The sequence below is a fragment of the Excalfactoria chinensis genome, chromosome 10, assembly GCF_039878825.1.
Source record: "Excalfactoria chinensis isolate bCotChi1 chromosome 10, bCotChi1.hap2, whole genome shotgun sequence".
Classification (NCBI taxonomy): Eukaryota; Metazoa; Chordata; class Aves; order Galliformes; family Phasianidae; genus Excalfactoria; species Excalfactoria chinensis.
Genome location: NC_092834.1, coordinates 5,492,660 through 5,509,342, shown reverse-complemented (window position 1 = coordinate 5,509,342; position 16,683 = coordinate 5,492,660). Strand labels below are relative to the sequence as shown.

Here is a 16,683-nt window from a genome sequence, read left to right as displayed (position 1 = left end):
TGATGGGCCAGCAGGGCAGGGCCAGGTGTGGGAGCTGGGAGTGCTGCCGCTGGTGAGCAGTGGGCAGGAGCTGTGCTGGTGTACATGAGCAGGACACGGCAGTGGCTCAGCTGGATTTTCCTGTCCTGGGTGGGGAGCACTGCAATACCCTCATCGCAGTCCAAACCAACTGGGATGATGAAACCGGCAGTCATCGGTGACGATGCATCCTCTCCCCTTTGCTGGAAAAGCCTGCATGTCTCTTACCTCTGACGTTTCAGCTCACAGCTGTTTTTTATTCCTATTCCCCCACCACCACCCACAAATGCTAAGCTCTTCCATTCCAGGCCTTGCAAACAAACCCAGAGCGCCAACCACCCCAGCAATGAACTCCTAAGATGGTGGAGGAGGGGGTGACTGTGAAATGGCGGCCGGGAGCTTGGCTGCACGCCCTGCGCTGGAGGGATTTGGGATGAGGCTCCCGCTGCGCTCAGCTGCTGCCCTCTGTCCGCTCCATGGGAGAAGGCAGCTGCAGCTTGGCTGCAGGGAAGCCCCGCAGGACTTAGAGCAGTTCTGAGCATCGGGGGCTGAGAGTGGAGATCTGACTTCCCTGCTGTGACTGGTCCCATCTGCACGAGGATGTACATGCCAGCAGTAGCCGCCTGCAGCAAGTGGATGCCTCTGAAGCGTGCACTGATTTCTGCATGTCTTTATGTAATTACGTACGTGCTTTGATTTTTCTTTGGTGTGTATTTTTAACCATGAAGTCTGAGGAGAGCTTTCAATGGATCTTGTGTAAAAGGAAGAAAAATTAAACCTGCTTTCCCTCTGCAAAGTTTTTTCTGTCTCTTTATTCAAGATGCTGTATTTGCAATGTACTCTTAAATGTAATGGAAGCATTTAGCTGCAGATAAGAGCTGGCTTGGAAGGAGATGCTCCCTGTTCAAAGAATTTGTAGTCTCACTGTTCCAGCACTGCTTTTTGGCTTGTGACACTGGGGTTTCTAATGCTGCCTTACTGGCAAATGCGTTATAACGAGTATTCCATTTTCTTTAATTGGATTTGAAAAGAGAAAGTGCTCGTGTGTTGTGGGAGAGATTGGACAGAAAGGTATTTTGAGTATTCTGGCCTCTCACTGCTTTGTTTTGTTGAGGAGCCTGTGTTTAATTGAATGTTTGGTGTATTAACATGTTGATGTAAAGCAGAAGGGAACAAGCACCTCTGTGATCTTCTGCTCTCCTCTTACTGGGCCAAGCTCCTTTCTGCTGCTGAGTTTATCCTCTTGAATGGAATGTGATGTTTACCATGACGTGATATAATGTTGCACAGTGCTTGGCGCTTTCGGAAATTGGGTTGCACTGGGATGTAGTGGAGAGCAGAGCAGGAGGACCGGTGCTGGTGGTATTGCTCATGCTGCTCCTCATTGCTCTGGTCAGGAGCTTGTGCTGTCCTCCCTGCATTCAGCAGAGGTGAATGCAGAGTCCCCTGGGAGGGAACTGTGTCCACTTCAGTGCAACAAAGCAGAGCATTATGTCAAGAGCCATGTGCCTCACACTTGCATTTAGGCTATTCCAAGCTTTGCAGCTTGGATGTGGCTCAGTTTTACTTGTTGACAGTACAGTTAAAATGTAATCTCTTCTCTCTCTACCATTAGTCACTCGGCATCCGAAGAAGCCTCTGGCTCTGACTCTGCAAGCCAGTCTGAGAGTGAGCAGGGCAGCGAGCAGGGCAGCGAGTCTAACAGCAGCTCCGAGTCCTCTGAAAGTCAGTCTGAATCCGAAAGTGAATCAACGGGTTCGAAATCCCAGCAGACCCCTCCTGAAACCAAAGAAAAACCAGCCTCTAAGAAGGAAAGGATAGCAGATGTTAAAAAGGTATTGCCCCCTGCTGCTCTGCAGAGCCGTGTTACCTTGTACCCACCATGAACGGGCAGAACTCAGGACATGAACCAAGCTGTCTTTCACTTCCCGGCTACTTGGCCAGCCTGAACTGCATATCAACCAAACAAGCTCCCTCCTCTGGTGTCCCCAAGCCCCTTGCTGGCCGTTTGGTTTGTATACGTGTGGCCCTGTGTCCTTGGTGTGAGCAGGACTTGTGCATTCAATGTGACAGCTCTTTGGGCACTAGACAGGTAGTGAAGGAGGAGCTGGAGTCTGTCATCAGTCATTGACACTGTCTTCTTGTCCTCTCCCTCCATTCTTCCACTCCTCTCTCATGTCTCACCTCTCCATCTAGAGACAGTAAAGCATCCCCATGGGTCACAACTGGGGAAAGTGCTTATGTTCATTTTGGGCCCCTTAGGTTTGTTTCCATCACTACCTGCCTCTTTGGAAAAAAAAAGAGAAAAAAAAAAGGATGAAAAAATTGATTTAAGCTTTTTGTTATCTTCAGAACAGTTGTGTGGTGTTTTGGTCTGTTTTGGTTTGTTTTCCACAGCTCCCTTAGCAATCCCTGTCCTACCTACACAGGCAGGCTTGCCCTCTCCTTATTGCTGTGCAGGTAGAGGAGGGCTTGCAGGAGGTGCACCTCTGGTTTGGTGCTGCACCTCCAAAGTGCAGCAGTCGTGCCTTAGCTCCCTGCTTGACCCAAGCAGTGGAGAGGCACCTGAGTAACACATGGGGTGTGAGAAGAGGGGATAAAAGCCCGAGTACCCATTTGGAGGTAAGAACTTAGTGCAGTGAGTATTTTAGAGGGAGGAAGGTCAGGTTAGGTCAGTGATTTTCTGCCTTGTGGTGTGTGACTCGCCTCTTCTCTGTAACTGTGGCTTGTACTTTGCACAGCTCGTTCACGAGGTGGAGTTTTGTGGAGCAATTGCTATGTATGTGACACAGGAGAAGAGCAGTGCTTGCAGCCAGTATTCCCCAAGTACCTGCAGGGGAGAAGTGCAGCATTAGGTACAGCATCCATATTTCTTCCTCTCACCAGTCTCTGGGCAGTGAATCTCCCATATTTAGGCTGCCAGGGAAGGATGCATTTGTGAGGCAGTTGTGGTAACAGCCTTCAGATTTCTGTTTTATTGTTGATAAGTGGAGACTGAAGGAAGTTGTCTCTTCTGTGGCCTTCTAGAAGCATGTTAGCCCGGCAATAAACATTAATATTACGCCATGAGGGAATGCATCCATATCCACGCTAATTATCCTCTTGTATAAAACTTCTAAAGGTCAAGACACCCTCTAATAAGGAAGCTTCTCCCTCCCTTAATTCTGCTGTTAATGGGCGTTTTCCTTAGCTAGGTCTAACCTAGACGTGCCGATACCTGTTCCCCTTGAATAACCAAGTCAATTAATTGCATTATTGTTTATGTTTTATCTGTCTAGACACACCCATGAAGGTGAGGTTCATTTGTGTGTGGTTCTATTCTGATGTGTAATGGGAGGCAATCCTTCCTCCAAAAGCTCTGCCACTTAAAAGATGAAAAGACAGATTCTTCAAATAGTTGGGAGAGCATGTTGAATTGTTCTTACATATGGGATAATAAACAACCACTGAATCTCTCTCTGCCTTTATTCCTGACAGATGGACACTTCAGCAGTTAGGCCGCTGTCATGTTAGCCTATTGCTCTTCCAACAGCAGCAAAAAATACCTGCCAGGCTGCAGCCTTGTATTCATCATGCCTGCAGTCTCAGGTCACCGCAGTGACTGGCAGTGCGTTTTGGTTTCTTTTTCCTTCCAGCTGCTTGCTGAGGTACTTGAGAACTGGAGGGAGGAGAGGCAGATAAATTCTGAGTAGGTTTAGAAAGCTGTACAGTGATAAACTGCTGAGGGCCAAGGCAGAGGGATTGTTTTAGGTATTGGAGAGGCAAGTCAGGGGTTTGCATCTGCCCTATAACGCTTCTGCTGTTCTGTGTCACCAACACAGGTGCGTTCCTGTTCATCAGGGCATCAGTTCTTGAATCCCTCTTCTCCTCCTGTCCATCCAGAGAGAACAAATGCTTGCTTTTGTACGCAGTATGAAGTTGCTGTGAGGCCTGGTTACAGCACATAGAGCACAAGCATTTCCAGTAGGCAGCTCTGCACTTCCACAAGTCCTGCACTGCCAAACCACATTCTGTCAATGCATTCAGGAGAAGAATAAGGTGGTCTGGCACACTTGCCATCCAGAATGGGTTGCAGGCTTTGCATGTGAAATTGCTGCTAGTGACCTCTTGCCACTGGGTTGGACAGGCAGTTAATAGGGTTTTCTCTATGGAAAACAGTAGTGAGGGCTGTATGCAAGACTGAATCATCCCTTTGTGTTGGTAGGTTCATTCATTCCACCTGCACAGTGCTGCCTCTTGTTGCTGCTGAGGCTGGCTGCCTCGGTGCTCTGTCCTTCAATTTAAATAATGTGGAAAGTGCTTTATGCCATATGGGAGAGATGACCAGTATAAATATAATGCTAAGTTAAGTTGTGTGCTTGGAAGCATTACCAAATAGCCCCACATAATCCTGAACTGTTTCGGTTTTTTAAGCATCTGCCTACTAGTTGTTGCTATCAAAATCTCCCTGATGGTAATATGGTGGTTCTTTTATTTCTTTAACATTCACTGTCAAACCTCTCTAGAAATCAGAAACAATGGAGCGAAGCAGGCCTGCTGATGGTCTGTTTATTTTGCAGATGTGGGAAGAATATCCTGATGTTTATGGGGTTAGGAGGTCAAACCGAAGCAGACAAGAACCGTCGCGATTTAATATAAAAGATGAGGTAAGGAAAAAAAAAAGGATGAGGGATTACTGAACATATAAAAACAACTAAAAACAAAGAACAAAGGCAGGTCTCATCTGCATCGCCTTGTAAACACCGAGTCCTAACCTGGTTTGTGGATGGTGGAGTTCAGAACTGAGGTCCTGGTGCTGCACTTGAGTCCACGTGGCCCAAAAGCTCTGATCTCAGTGGGATGCTGCATGGGCTGAGGTCTTTGCACGCTCATCTGGATCGGGGCGTAGCACGGGCCGTGCCCTGCTGTAAAAACCTGCTGGAAGAAAACACAAAACCACAATGCAAATCCAACCAGGAATTAAAGAAAGTGCCCAGAAACACCTCACAATGATCAAACAGCCGCTGTTGCCCATCCTGGAATGGATCGTGCTCATAAATGTGTTTGTGTGCGTGTGTTCAGCTTTATGAGCCATCACTTTGGTTGAATGTCTGAGGTATTTTATGCCACAATTGAAGGTGGTAGGCAAAGCTTGCTGTTGTTCCTATCTCAGGACTTGCTTTTTCCTTGAAGATGCAGGAATTAGCTGCTGCCTCCATTTCTATCTATCAGACGTCTGCAGATCTTCAGCAAGGCCGAGTAGCTAGAGAGGAGAAAAGAACAGGCTTAGACTGAAATTGCAGGGGGGGTACTTGGATACAAAAGCAATTGGGAATCTGCAGAGAAGTAGCCAGGTTTGGGGCAGGGCAGGAGCCAGGTGATGCTCTCAGCAGGTCAGGCTGTTTGTGCTTTGGTGCCAAAATACACCCGTGGATACCTGAGCGGTGCAAGCATAACGCAGGTCTCTGCCGCCTCCTGCGCTGGATGTCCCCGCAGCAGCAGTTAGGAAGGCCTTGTGGCACATCATTGACTCAGGTTTTGTTTTCCTTTTCAAGTTCGGCAAAGCCCAGGCTCGCCAGCTGCCTCTCTGTGATGCCCCAGCGTGCACTTTGTGCTGTGCTGGCACTGTCACACCCACCACAGACCTCGCCTGCGGCCCCAATGCCCTGTAGGGTTTCAGGTAAGTCCCATTACTTTTTGTTTTACAATATTACGTGGTTTTGCAAATGTTGTTTTCTTTTTCAATATCTTTATTTCTTACTACTTAAGGTACGATAAAGTTTAAAAAAAAAAAACAAAACAAAACAAACCAATCTGAGATGCACAAACTTTGCTATACCACAAAATATTGTAAAAAACAAAAAATAAAAGCAATCCCCTGAATGAGCCCTTCATGAAACAGAAAACCAAAGTGAATGAAATCGGGCCAATCCTTTCTCCCCTCTCCTCCCGTAGCAGCACTGGCTGCTTCCTGTAGAGCAACTCCAGTGGCGGGTGTGACGTGTCAGGCACAGAGCTGGGGCTTCACAGAGAGTGGGACACGGCGGAACAGGTCTTGCTGTTGGAAGACCCAAAGCAGCAAGGGAGGGCACAGCAGAGCTGATCCTGATCTTGTTATTTGCTGCTTGGGACTTCCAGCACCATTCCAGCTTTGAACTGCTTTCTTCCCTAACGCCTCTGTGCAGTATTAGCAAGCAAGGTCAGACTCGGTGCCAGGCTGCAGCAGATCCAGCCTCCTATCTGCCTCTGATCAGGGTAATGGAGTTGGTTCAGGTTTGGGGCTCTGCAGTTTCTGCCAACACCACCAGTTTGGGCAGAGCTCCTTCCTTATAAATGACTGAAAGGCTTCTGGGAAGTGCCCTGAGGGCTTTGGGCACCTCATGGACATCTCTGAAATGGAAGCAGAGAGGCTGGCAACTTCTGATTGAGACAGAGGTGTGGGCTGTGAAGGGGGCAGGAAGCAGAAGTGCTGTTTTGCATTGGGTGAAGGAGCTGCCCGGAGCACTGAAGCTGACTCCGGGAATGAGAGCACATGTGAGCTTTCAGTACGAACAGTCCTTGCCTGTGTGGTTTGAGTGCAGCTAATAAATCAGCTTCAGGTTTCAGCAAGGGGAACTGAAACATGCAGAGCAGGGCAGTCCGGAAACAATGTGCCCAAAACGGGCACAATCCATTGGCTATAAAGAGGATGGTTTGTAATTAGCAATAAAGGTCATGGTGCATCTGTTCTGTGAAAGAGGCCACAGGTTGTGCACCACAGCTGTTCCCAAAGTACGCTTGGTTTTACCATTGTGAAAAATACATAATTCTGCTCATTTGCATTTTGGTTAATGCTCTTTCTCATATCTTTGCTGAAAGTTCAGATTTTTGACATCAGAGACACAAGATGAAGCTGGCAAGCTGACAGTCTCCAGCTTCTCTTGGCCTCTCCTAAGCCTGAAATGAGCAAATCCCTGAGCTTGGTCTGAGATTTTGGGCCTTCCCATCTCTTAACAGGCAGCACGGGCTCCAGGGCACGGCCTGGGCCATGCTAAGGGGCTGAAGCTTCCTCTGTGGGCTGGTGATTGGGGACACCCTCGGGCAGTCCCTAGTCCAGCTGGGAGAGTGGCATGGGAGTTGGTTGGGCATGTTTGCAGCATTCAGTAGAAGGGGATTAAGGAAGGCAATTTGGGTAGCACTGGTCAGAGAGAGAAGCACACGCCTGGCATCCCTTGCTGGACTGATAAAGTCCTGGTGGGGACTGAAGGCAGAATTTAGCACCTTTGCCCACACCACTTGGGGAGATGACGTATCAAAACAGGTTTAATGCAGTTTTCCCTTCCTGCTGAAGGTGGCTGGTGGGCATCCTTGGGCCAATTGGAGTAAATCAGTGCTAAGTTCTGCAGCTGGGTCCTGAAATTTAAGAGATCACTATAGTATGGCCTTTGAAAAATTGTTTTAATTATTTTGTAATTGTTACATGTAGAACAGGATTAAGCAGCTTTCAGCCATGGCAGGAGCTGGGCAGCTCAGGGCCGGAAAGCCAGGCAGAGTGGGCAAGAAGTGATGCTGGGGTGGACGAGGGCACTGGGGAGCAGAGGCTGAGTCACCAGGTGCGTGGGGTGGCTGTAGCAGCAACAGGCAATGGTGACTCAGGCTGGGACTGGCTGTGTCAGAGCAGAAAGAGCTGGGCTTGCTGCCCGAAAGAGACAAGGGCGCTTTGAGCAATGCAGCTGAGCTGGAGTCACAAGTTAGATTTTTTTCAAGGCGGAAAGAAAAGAGGAAAAGATGAGTTGTTGAGAAGTGCAACAGCGATGTAGAAACAGCAGCAGAGCAGGAGAAGAGCAGAGGCACTGGGGAGCAGACAGACGGATCTTGAAAAGTAGGATTTTGGCAAGTAAGTGGAATTAGGTTCAAAAAACAACCAAGGGTGTGTTTGGTGTTCTGCAAACTTCACCAAGCTGGGCTTGGCAGCTCTAGGTTAATGGCTGGACTTTTGGAGATCTTTTCCAAACTAAATGATTCTGTGATTCAAATGTTGTCTTCTCTGATGCAGAGCAGAAGACTCACCCCTCCCTGCTCATGGTTTGCCTAAAGACAGCGAAAAAGTAAACGCTCATTGAGAGATGGCTATTGAAAAATATCCCACCCACACAGCTGGAGTCAGCTGTGCTGCAGGCTGTGCTGTCAGCCAGTCCCTTGTTTCCCGGATGCTTGGTGTGTGAGACAGGGATGTCAGGCAGTGGAACAGGCAGTGAGAGCATTCACACTGAGCTGCAGTGCAGGGGGTGTCACTGTGCCACGCGTCAATCTGGCACGAAACACCCGAGAGATTCATCAGCGCCCTCAGTCTGACATGGCATCCAATGCTCCGCCTTGAGCAAAAAGGAAGTTTCTGCTGGGGAAAAGGGAGGTGGAGATAAAGGCAGCAGAAAGGCAGCAGGAGTGTGGGGCATGACTTTGTACCTCGCCTCGACTTCTGACGTTGCAGCTTCTGCCATTTCATGCCATGCTGTGAACAGCTCTTGGCGTGAGCCTTGCTGAATGTGGTTGGTGTACAGGAGGCACAGACAAAGACAGGCTTCATCTGCAGGGCCTCTCTGACACAGCTTGGATATTGCAGCAAAAAAGCAGCATTGAAAAGAGGGTTTCAGATGAGCAAGATGCATACAGCAAGCAGTCCCGAGGCTTTTCGGAGCATTTAAATACTCTTAAAAAAATCTTCTGCTGTCTTCTGCAGTTTTCTCCCTGCTGATTTGTGTTTTCTGTAGCAAGTGTCTGAGGCAAAGCCATCTGTTTGTTTGGGGGTGCTGTATGTGCAGGGATCTGTTTCTGTGGTTGACTGGCTTTTACAGAAATAGCGTTGTGCACAACAAAGGTTTTCTAGCTTGGTGGGAGCCAGTGGGAGTTGATGACACCCACGTTTAAAATAGTTCAGCAAGGACATAGCATCTCTCTCAGTATATTTAGCTAGAGAGTCTGCTGGTGGAGGCTGGTACGGTCGCAGGAAGGAAGGCAGCAGGGCAGGGTCTGACCCAGCTGCTTCCTCAGCTGCTTTGGCTGTGGGAGAAAAATCCAGGAAAGCAAGGAACACCCTTGTGATAAGAACGTTGTCCTTGTAGAAGAATTTCCTTCTGTACAGGAAGCTTCTGTAATGAAAGCAGAGCTTGTCATGCATTTGTGTGATTGTGAAAGGTAGGTCTGCAATCACAGAAACACAGCCTGATCCATCCCCAAACGTTACTGGGTTCATACTGACGTGGCAAGTATGGATGCTCTGCATTCTGCCACTGCACTTTCAGTTAGAGCCTCGTCAAAGAGCTGAGCTGCTGCAGAAGGAGCAGTGAGGGGCAGCAGGCAGCTCTCCTGCAACCCCAATGGCTCCAGAGCATCCTTCTGGCTGCAGGGAGAGCGGTGCAGCTGTGTCTGAGCTCAGCCCACCTGCATGTGTGCAGCTGTGTCCTTGGGGAGACGATCCGGGGTGAAGCCTACAACCTCATTTTTCTTTCTTTTCAATTAAAGGCAAGTAGCGAATCTGAAAATGAGAGCCCAAAAAGAAGAGGCCAGAAGCAAGCGAAAAGAAAGTAAGTTTCTAGGAGAAGAGTTCTGGATAGTGGAATTCTTATTTCTTCTTCATGATGTTATTTATTCTTCAGTGACCCTGAAAATAGTTTAATCCTCACTCCCTTCCCGTTCTTAGGAAATGGGCCGAATCATTGGTATTTTTTATCTTCTATAACTCTCTGATAAGTTAAAGCAGAACTTTCCACTAAGGATATTTTGGGGATCTCAGCACAGTGGCCAAATTTGCTGAGGTTTTTACCTCTGCGCACACTGAAGTGCTGTGATGTGGCCCTACTGAGCTGCCTGCTGGAGAAAACTTGAGCGCAGCAGGATGCCACGTGGTTCAGCTCCCTCTCTCCTCTTTCTTGTTTATTTAATTCTCATTCTGTTGTATACAGCAGTGCTGTACAACAGGGCCTCCCCTATTAATAGAAGTCAGGGAGGGCTGCGGTAACATGGACTTCTTTTTGGGCAAGGGCTCCTGGTGTACCCCTTGGAGAGAGGGGGCTGAAGTCTCGCTGTGAACTACCCATGGAGAACCTGCTTCCTTCCACTAACACACAGTGGGGTTTGGCTTCAACCCTGGAAACCTTAATTGCCTACAGTTAGATGGCATGCTACTCAGTGCTCTGGGTCGTGAGCAGCGAGGAGAAAGTGTATCAGTGAGTGTCGTAAACCATAAGCCAAAGTGAGCACTTCTCAGAAAGGTCTGTTTATTCAAAATCACCCCGAAGATTTTTTTCCACCTCATTTCAGAAATGCGTAAGTGGAAAGGAAAGCTGAATAACTTAGAGCATGTCTGGCTGTGCGGGGTGCAGCCCTGCCACCGGCACTGCTGCAGCACCCGGTAGGAGCCACCCGTGCCACTCTGCTAACTAAAATCCAGGCAACTGAGAGCTGTTCCTAGGAGCAGAATGGCAGCATAAAATAGCCAACACATCACAGCCAGCAACTCAGCGTTGATTTGTCATGAGCATGGCCTGCTAGGATCAACCCACTTGGGTTGTATGGCTACTTAGTCAGGTATCTGTGTTGAAATATGATGCCTCTTGATCAGCTACATTTCTGACCATAGAAAAAAGTGGAAAAGAGAGATTTCTGGTGAAGAAGAGGATGAAGATGGAGGGGATCAAGGGACCAGTGCTGAGAGTGAGCCCGAACCGAAGAGAATTAAAGCAAAAAGACCCGTCCAAAGGAGGTATGGAGTGGTTGGTTCCGTCTGTACTCTTCATCTTTCCTACCTTTATAAGAGTGGAGAGGCAATCTCCATTTGCTCTTAAAGCGTGTTTGTTTTCTTCAGTATTACCTTTGATTACAAGTCTGTGGACCTGGTTGCTCTGTCCAGTGAGTGGAGCAGTGGTTTCTGTGGTAGTTACAGCAGACTGAATCTTTGGGAATTTAATATCTGAGATGTGTATGTTCTTAAAGACTTAAGATAAAAAAAAGGATGTTAAAGTGAAACACTTTCTCCTAATACTTATTTTAGAGCAATGGCCAAAACCAGTGTTAAAAAGCCTCCCAAACTCCAGCGTGGGAAGAAGAGAAAGAGACAGGTGTCATCTGAAGATGACGATGATGATGAAGATGGTGAAACTCCCAAGAGACAAACTCGACGAAGAGCAGCCAAAAATGTCAGGTATCAATGAGTGTGGGGTGGTTTCCTTAAGCAGTGTGTGTGCTGAACAGGCACTGAGCCCTGGGATAAATACTGGTCTTAATCCATTCTACATAATATGCCACTCTTGTGTTTCTGGGCAGTCAGGGGCTTTTTATCAGTTTGGTTTTGTTCTTGTTCAGTTACAAGGAAGACGACGATTTTGAGACGGATTCAGATGACCTGATAGAGATGACTGGGGAAGGGGCTGACGAACACGAAGACAACAGTGAAACTATTGAAAAAGTCTTGGACATCAGGCTTGGAAAAAAAGGAGGTGTGTAGGCTATTTTTGATTTCAGTCATGCACTCTCTCTGTTTCTCCTCAACTGCTCCAACATGTTTGCAATTTTGAAGCCTTCCAGTGGGGCCCAGGGTTATTTCAGTGCTCTTCACCCTTTCCTGCCTGCCTCTTATTTCTTTCTTCTAGAAGGTTCTTTTTTAATTTGTTTTTGTTTTTAAACAATCTGTTATTGAAAAACCCACCATGTCAGGTTTATGTGCTGTCTTTTAGTGCGTGCACATTTTAAAGATGCGATCATTGTTCTGCAAGTTCTTGCTTTTCTCCCCTTTAAAAGATAAAACAGCTCTTCCAGTGGAGTCAGTTTTTGTAGCTCCATTGACAGAGCCATAATGGGAAATGAAGCTGATGCTTTGTTCTCGTAGCCATACAAAAGTGTTTTTGTAGAACTGAATGGTCTTGAATATTTTCAAGAGACCTTTGAATTATATTAAAGAAAAAAAGAAAAGCAGTTGTGATAGAGATTTAAAAAGATCCCACTGTGTGAAGAACTTTTGTGTGCCTGTCTCAAGGGTTCAAGAATCTGTATGATATTCTTTGTGCTGTCACTGAGGATGTGTTAGAAAAACAACTTCCTGCTTTAATGCAGTTCGTGGCCAGTGGGTTTTAACAAAGGAACCAACTGCAGCCTGATTTCTTTTGCAGCCACTGGTGCTTCCACCACAGTGTATGCAACTGAAGCCAATGGCAACCCCAGTGCTGACTTTGACCCTGAAAAGGATGAGGGAGAGGTTCATTACCTGATCAAATGGAAAGGCTGGTCGTACATCCACAGCACGTGGGAGAGTGAGGAGTCCCTGCAACAGCAGAAAGTCAAGGGCCTGAAAAAACTAGAAAACTTCAAGAAAAAGGAGGAGGAGATCAAGCAATGGTATGCTCTGTTTCAACCGGTGATATATGGCCTTGGGTGATTCTTCTTTAGCCGTAGGTATGCAGTCAGGACTGAAGACATTCAATTTTTTTTCTTGCAGAGCATATTTCATCCAAAGCAAAGGTTTTCAGTTCAAAACACTCTTCTCCCTCTCTGCCTGCTGATGAACCATCCCTCTTATAGAAATGATATCTGCAGTACTAAAAGGGAGAGAAGAGGCAGAGCTTCCCAACGCTGCCAGTTCTCAGGCTCAGGAGCTGGGAGAACAAATAAATGGTGCAAATAAAGGCTCCTAGTTAGCAGTGAAACCTGGCATGCTAAACTAAGCAGCTGCGCTGGGAAATAGGGCTCATCTCAGGACACGCTGCTGATTTTTGCTTTGCAGGCTTTGTCAAGGCAGCCTTGTTAACCCTTGTTAATGATGAGCCTGTCTGTACGTGAGTTTTTGTCTGACCTCCCCAAGGGCTGTAAAGAGAGCTACTGTGTGTTTCTAAAGTGATAAAGCTGGAGCAGCAGCTTCCATCCCTGACTGTTTGATTTTCATTTTTGTGACTAATTCTTGCAGCAGAATAAGGAGTCGTTCATCAGGGAAACAACGAGTATCTATGACATTTGCTTCCCAGTAAAGCTTTGTAATAGGAGATGCTTTATTGTCAAAAGCATTAAGAAACCTGTCATATAAGCAGTAGTTTGCTACAGTGACTTAACTACATAACCATAAAATAAAGTAGAATTTCTATACGTGGCCTTGGTGAGCACTGACACTTCAGAAGCATTATAATGCCTGATTCATCTTTCTTTTTGTATCAAGGCTGGCCAAGGTATCGCCTGAAGACGTGGAATATTTCAACTGCCAACAGGAGCTGGCTTCAGAGCTGAACAAACAGTATCAAATTGTGGAGAGAGTAATTGGTAAGTGAGTCCAATGCTTTTGTAAAGGGATGAAGTAGGACAGAATGAGCTTCCTCTTCCTCCTTGCCCTCCGATATCTCTATAGAATGGCACTGAATGTATTTCACTCTGCAGGGGTTGGTGAAGTTGCTGCTGCTGGTAAAGTTCTTTGACCTCAGTTCTTTGCAGTCAAGGTGCTTGCAGATGCATGGGCCTGACTGCTTCCAGGACTGCTTTCTGTGACACTGTGGTGAAGGATGTGGTTAGGCTTCAGGGTGGCTCCTGGGTTGGATTTTCATGACTTGTTAAAAATAAAGAGTGGGACTTTGCACCTCACTAATATTACAGCAACATCACTCAGAGAGGCTGGCATCCAGTTGCTCTGGAAATTGGCCTGGAGAGCTGTACAGCCTATTTCCATGCAATGCTTATCAAAGCACGTGATGTTCTGTTTGTGCTGCTCCCCCTGCTGGCTCTCAGCACACAAAACCCTTGTTTCCTTTGTGTCTCCTATTACAGCTGTGAAGACCAGCAAGTCTGCGGCGGGGCATGCTGACTTCCCAGGTAAAGGAGCATTTTGGGCCTCTCTAAACTTTTCCTGCTAGCCAAGACTTGTACTGTGGTTGTAGAGATGGGTCAGACTTCCCTTGTGAACCATACTTGTGGTTCAGCCGCAGAACTGAGGTTTGGGCTTCTTTGCATATTTTGCAGCAAACAGTCGCAAAACATCCTCGAATGACCCTGAATACCTGTGCAAGTGGATGGGACTGCCCTATGCAGAGTGCAGCTGGGAAGATGAAGCTCTGATAAGCAAGAAATTTCAGCACTGCATTGACAGCTTCAACAACCGTAACAACTCCAAGACGATTCCTACCCGGGACTGCAAGGTTTGCTTGCTTCTCTTCTCTCCTGTTGCTTTGTTTCTCCAGGCAGGGTAATGAAGCAAACTGTGTGAATATGGAGTTTTGTCAGAATAAACGTCAGAGAGTGTTTTCCCATCTTTCCACCAGCATTTGAATGGCTGTTTGCTGTTCTTGTACTTTAGTCAGAGATGTGAACGCCTTTTGGTTTCATTTACTTGAGGCATGGTGAGCAAGAGGGGTTGGGAAGTTTAATTAATCTTTGCAAAGTGCTTCTTCCTGAAGAGGTGCTGCTACAGCAATGCAGATTTGTAGTATCACTTGAATGGATAAACAGCACACCAGGGAGACGAGGAAGTCTGCAAGATGCTGATGCAGTGTGGGAGAGATGGAGAGTTAATGGGAGAAAAAACAGAAGGGGCCAAAACAGAAAATGGCGTTTGTTCCATCTAATAGGCATCATATACAGCTTATTGCGCTCTTGGGGGGACTCAGCCCTGATCATCAGGACTGGAGATCAGCAGGCAAAACATAATGATGCTGAGTGGCATCAGAGCTGCATTTACCAGAAACAGATAAGAGAATGTGGATGGACAATAACTGACAAACCAATCGACACTCGTTGCTGAATCTGCAGATTTCATTGCTGAGTTTTCCACCTTACTTTGTCTTTTTCTTCAGAGGGCTTATGGCATATTTTTTTCCTCAGGTATTGAAGCAGAGACCAAGATTTGTTGCCTTGAAGAAGCAGCCTTCTTATATTGGCAGTGAGAACCTGGAGCTGCGAGATTACCAGCTGGAGGGCCTCAACTGGCTGGCTCACTCGTGGTGCAAGTAAGTACATACACTAAGTGATGCTCTGGTCAGCATTGCAAATGAGCTATATTCATTTTGCATCTCCTAAGCTTTGTCCCAGTGGGATCTGACCCTCTTGTTCTCAAGTGAGATTTTTGTCCAGCTTGTTTTTGCAGCTTGAAAGGATACAAACGCATTAAATCAGGACTTAGGTTTGTTCTTTTCCTTCTCAGGAACAACAGTGTGATCCTGGCTGATGAAATGGGCCTGGGGAAGACGATTCAGACAATCTCATTCCTGTCGTACCTCTTCCACCAGCACCAGCTGTACGGTCCTTTCCTGGTGGTGGTTCCTCTGTCGACTCTCACCTCGTGGCAGAGAGAGTTTGAAGTGTGGGCACCTGAGATCAACGTGGTGGTTTACATCGGTGACCTCATGAGCAGGAACATGGTGTGTCATCTGACAGCAAAGCCTGTGGGGTTGGATGGAAGCACTGGGCGCGATGCAGCACTTCTGTGCAGCATGTAATGTGTGTGACATGCTATCAGCTGGAGCAGCTGATGGAGACTGCTGAAAGTCCTCTGAGTTATTTAGACAAGGCAACGAAAACGTGTTGTGAGCGTAGTGGTGTCAGTAGTGAGATGATGGGGTAATGTCACAGCAGCAAGTTGTCCAACTTCATTTTGCTACTTGTCTAAACTTGTGTAAAAACCATGTGTGCACTAAAACAAGCTGCTCCTTGGATGCCCTTTGCTCATTGAATGGCACACTGAACTCTAGAGCTCGGACTTGATTGGAGATCCTAGCTGTAGCTACAGTAAAATAATGATTGTTAACTCAGTTCAGTAATGTTGCTTGATGGTAACATCTGTTGTTTCTCGCAGATACGTGAGTATGAGTGGATCCACTCTCAGTCTAAAAGGTTGAAATTCAATGCGCTTATCACCACATATGAGATCCTCCTCAAAGACAAGGTGGGTGAAGGTCCAAGGGTGTTTTATTTAGATCCTCTCTTGCAAATGGGGAAGCCAGCCTCTGACTAGTGGGTTTCACCTCTCTTTCTTCTGTGGTGATGGAGAACACTTCTTTTCCTCCAGGCTGTTTTGGGAAGTATTAGCTGGGCCTTTCTAGGCGTGGATGAAGCCCATCGTTTGAAAAATGATGACTCTTTGCTGTACAAAACACTGATTGACTTCAAGTCCAACCACAGGCTGCTGATCACTGGCACTCCGCTTCAAAATTCACTCAAAGAGCTCTGGTCCCTGCTGCATTTCATCATGCCTGAGAAGTAAGTCTCCTTTTGGTGCTTCATAAAACACCTCTGTATGTATAAAACACCTTACGCTTGAGGATGAGCAGAATGGCAGAAATCCCTGAATTAAGCAAAGTGGAGTTAGACCATCAACTTGATGGTCTCCTGTCTCATTGTGATGCTGTTCATGGGACAAGGTATTCCAACTCCTTTCTATTACTCATCTCTGTTGCTAGGTTTGAGTTCTGGGAAGATTTTGAAGAAGATCATGGGAAAGGTAGAGAGAATGGCTACCAGAGCCTTCACAAAGTCCTGGAGCCGTTTCTCCTACGCAGAGTGAAGAAGGATGTGGAGAAATCTTTGCCAGCCAAAGTGGAGCAGATCCTCCGTGTGGAAATGTCTGCTTTGCAGAAGCAGTATTACAAGTGAGTCCTTTATTAAGTTATTGGGAGTACCAGCAGAAATGGGCGCATCTTTCTTTGTGACTTGGGAACGTGCACAGTATATGTAGGGCAGAGT

The 16,683-nt window shown here is 46.9% G+C and overlaps 1 protein-coding gene across 10 annotated transcripts in view; it reads left to right on the top strand.

The window, feature by feature from the left end:
* CHD2 (chromodomain helicase DNA binding protein 2) overlaps positions 1-16,683 on the top strand; it is a 104,742-nt gene that overhangs the window by 66,181 nt on the left and 21,878 nt on the right. For all 10 annotated transcript variants that reach the window (XM_072345823.1, XM_072345821.1, XM_072345822.1 and 7 more), the window contains 15 exons: positions 1,634-1,853; positions 4,578-4,664; positions 9,499-9,560; positions 10,616-10,738; positions 11,027-11,176; positions 11,338-11,471; positions 12,141-12,366; positions 13,178-13,278; positions 13,777-13,821; positions 13,969-14,144; positions 14,827-14,951; positions 15,146-15,362; positions 15,797-15,886; positions 16,010-16,200; positions 16,401-16,589. In XM_072345823.1, coding sequence (XP_072201924.1) covers positions 1,634-1,853; positions 4,578-4,664; positions 9,499-9,560; positions 10,616-10,738; positions 11,027-11,176; positions 11,338-11,471; positions 12,141-12,366; positions 13,178-13,278; positions 13,777-13,821; positions 13,969-14,144; positions 14,827-14,951; positions 15,146-15,362; positions 15,797-15,886; positions 16,010-16,200; positions 16,401-16,589 — 2,136 coding nt within the window. The remainder of the gene's footprint in view (positions 1-1,633; positions 1,854-4,577; positions 4,665-9,498; positions 9,561-10,615; positions 10,739-11,026; positions 11,177-11,337; positions 11,472-12,140; positions 12,367-13,177; positions 13,279-13,776; positions 13,822-13,968; positions 14,145-14,826; positions 14,952-15,145; positions 15,363-15,796; positions 15,887-16,009; positions 16,201-16,400; positions 16,590-16,683) is intronic.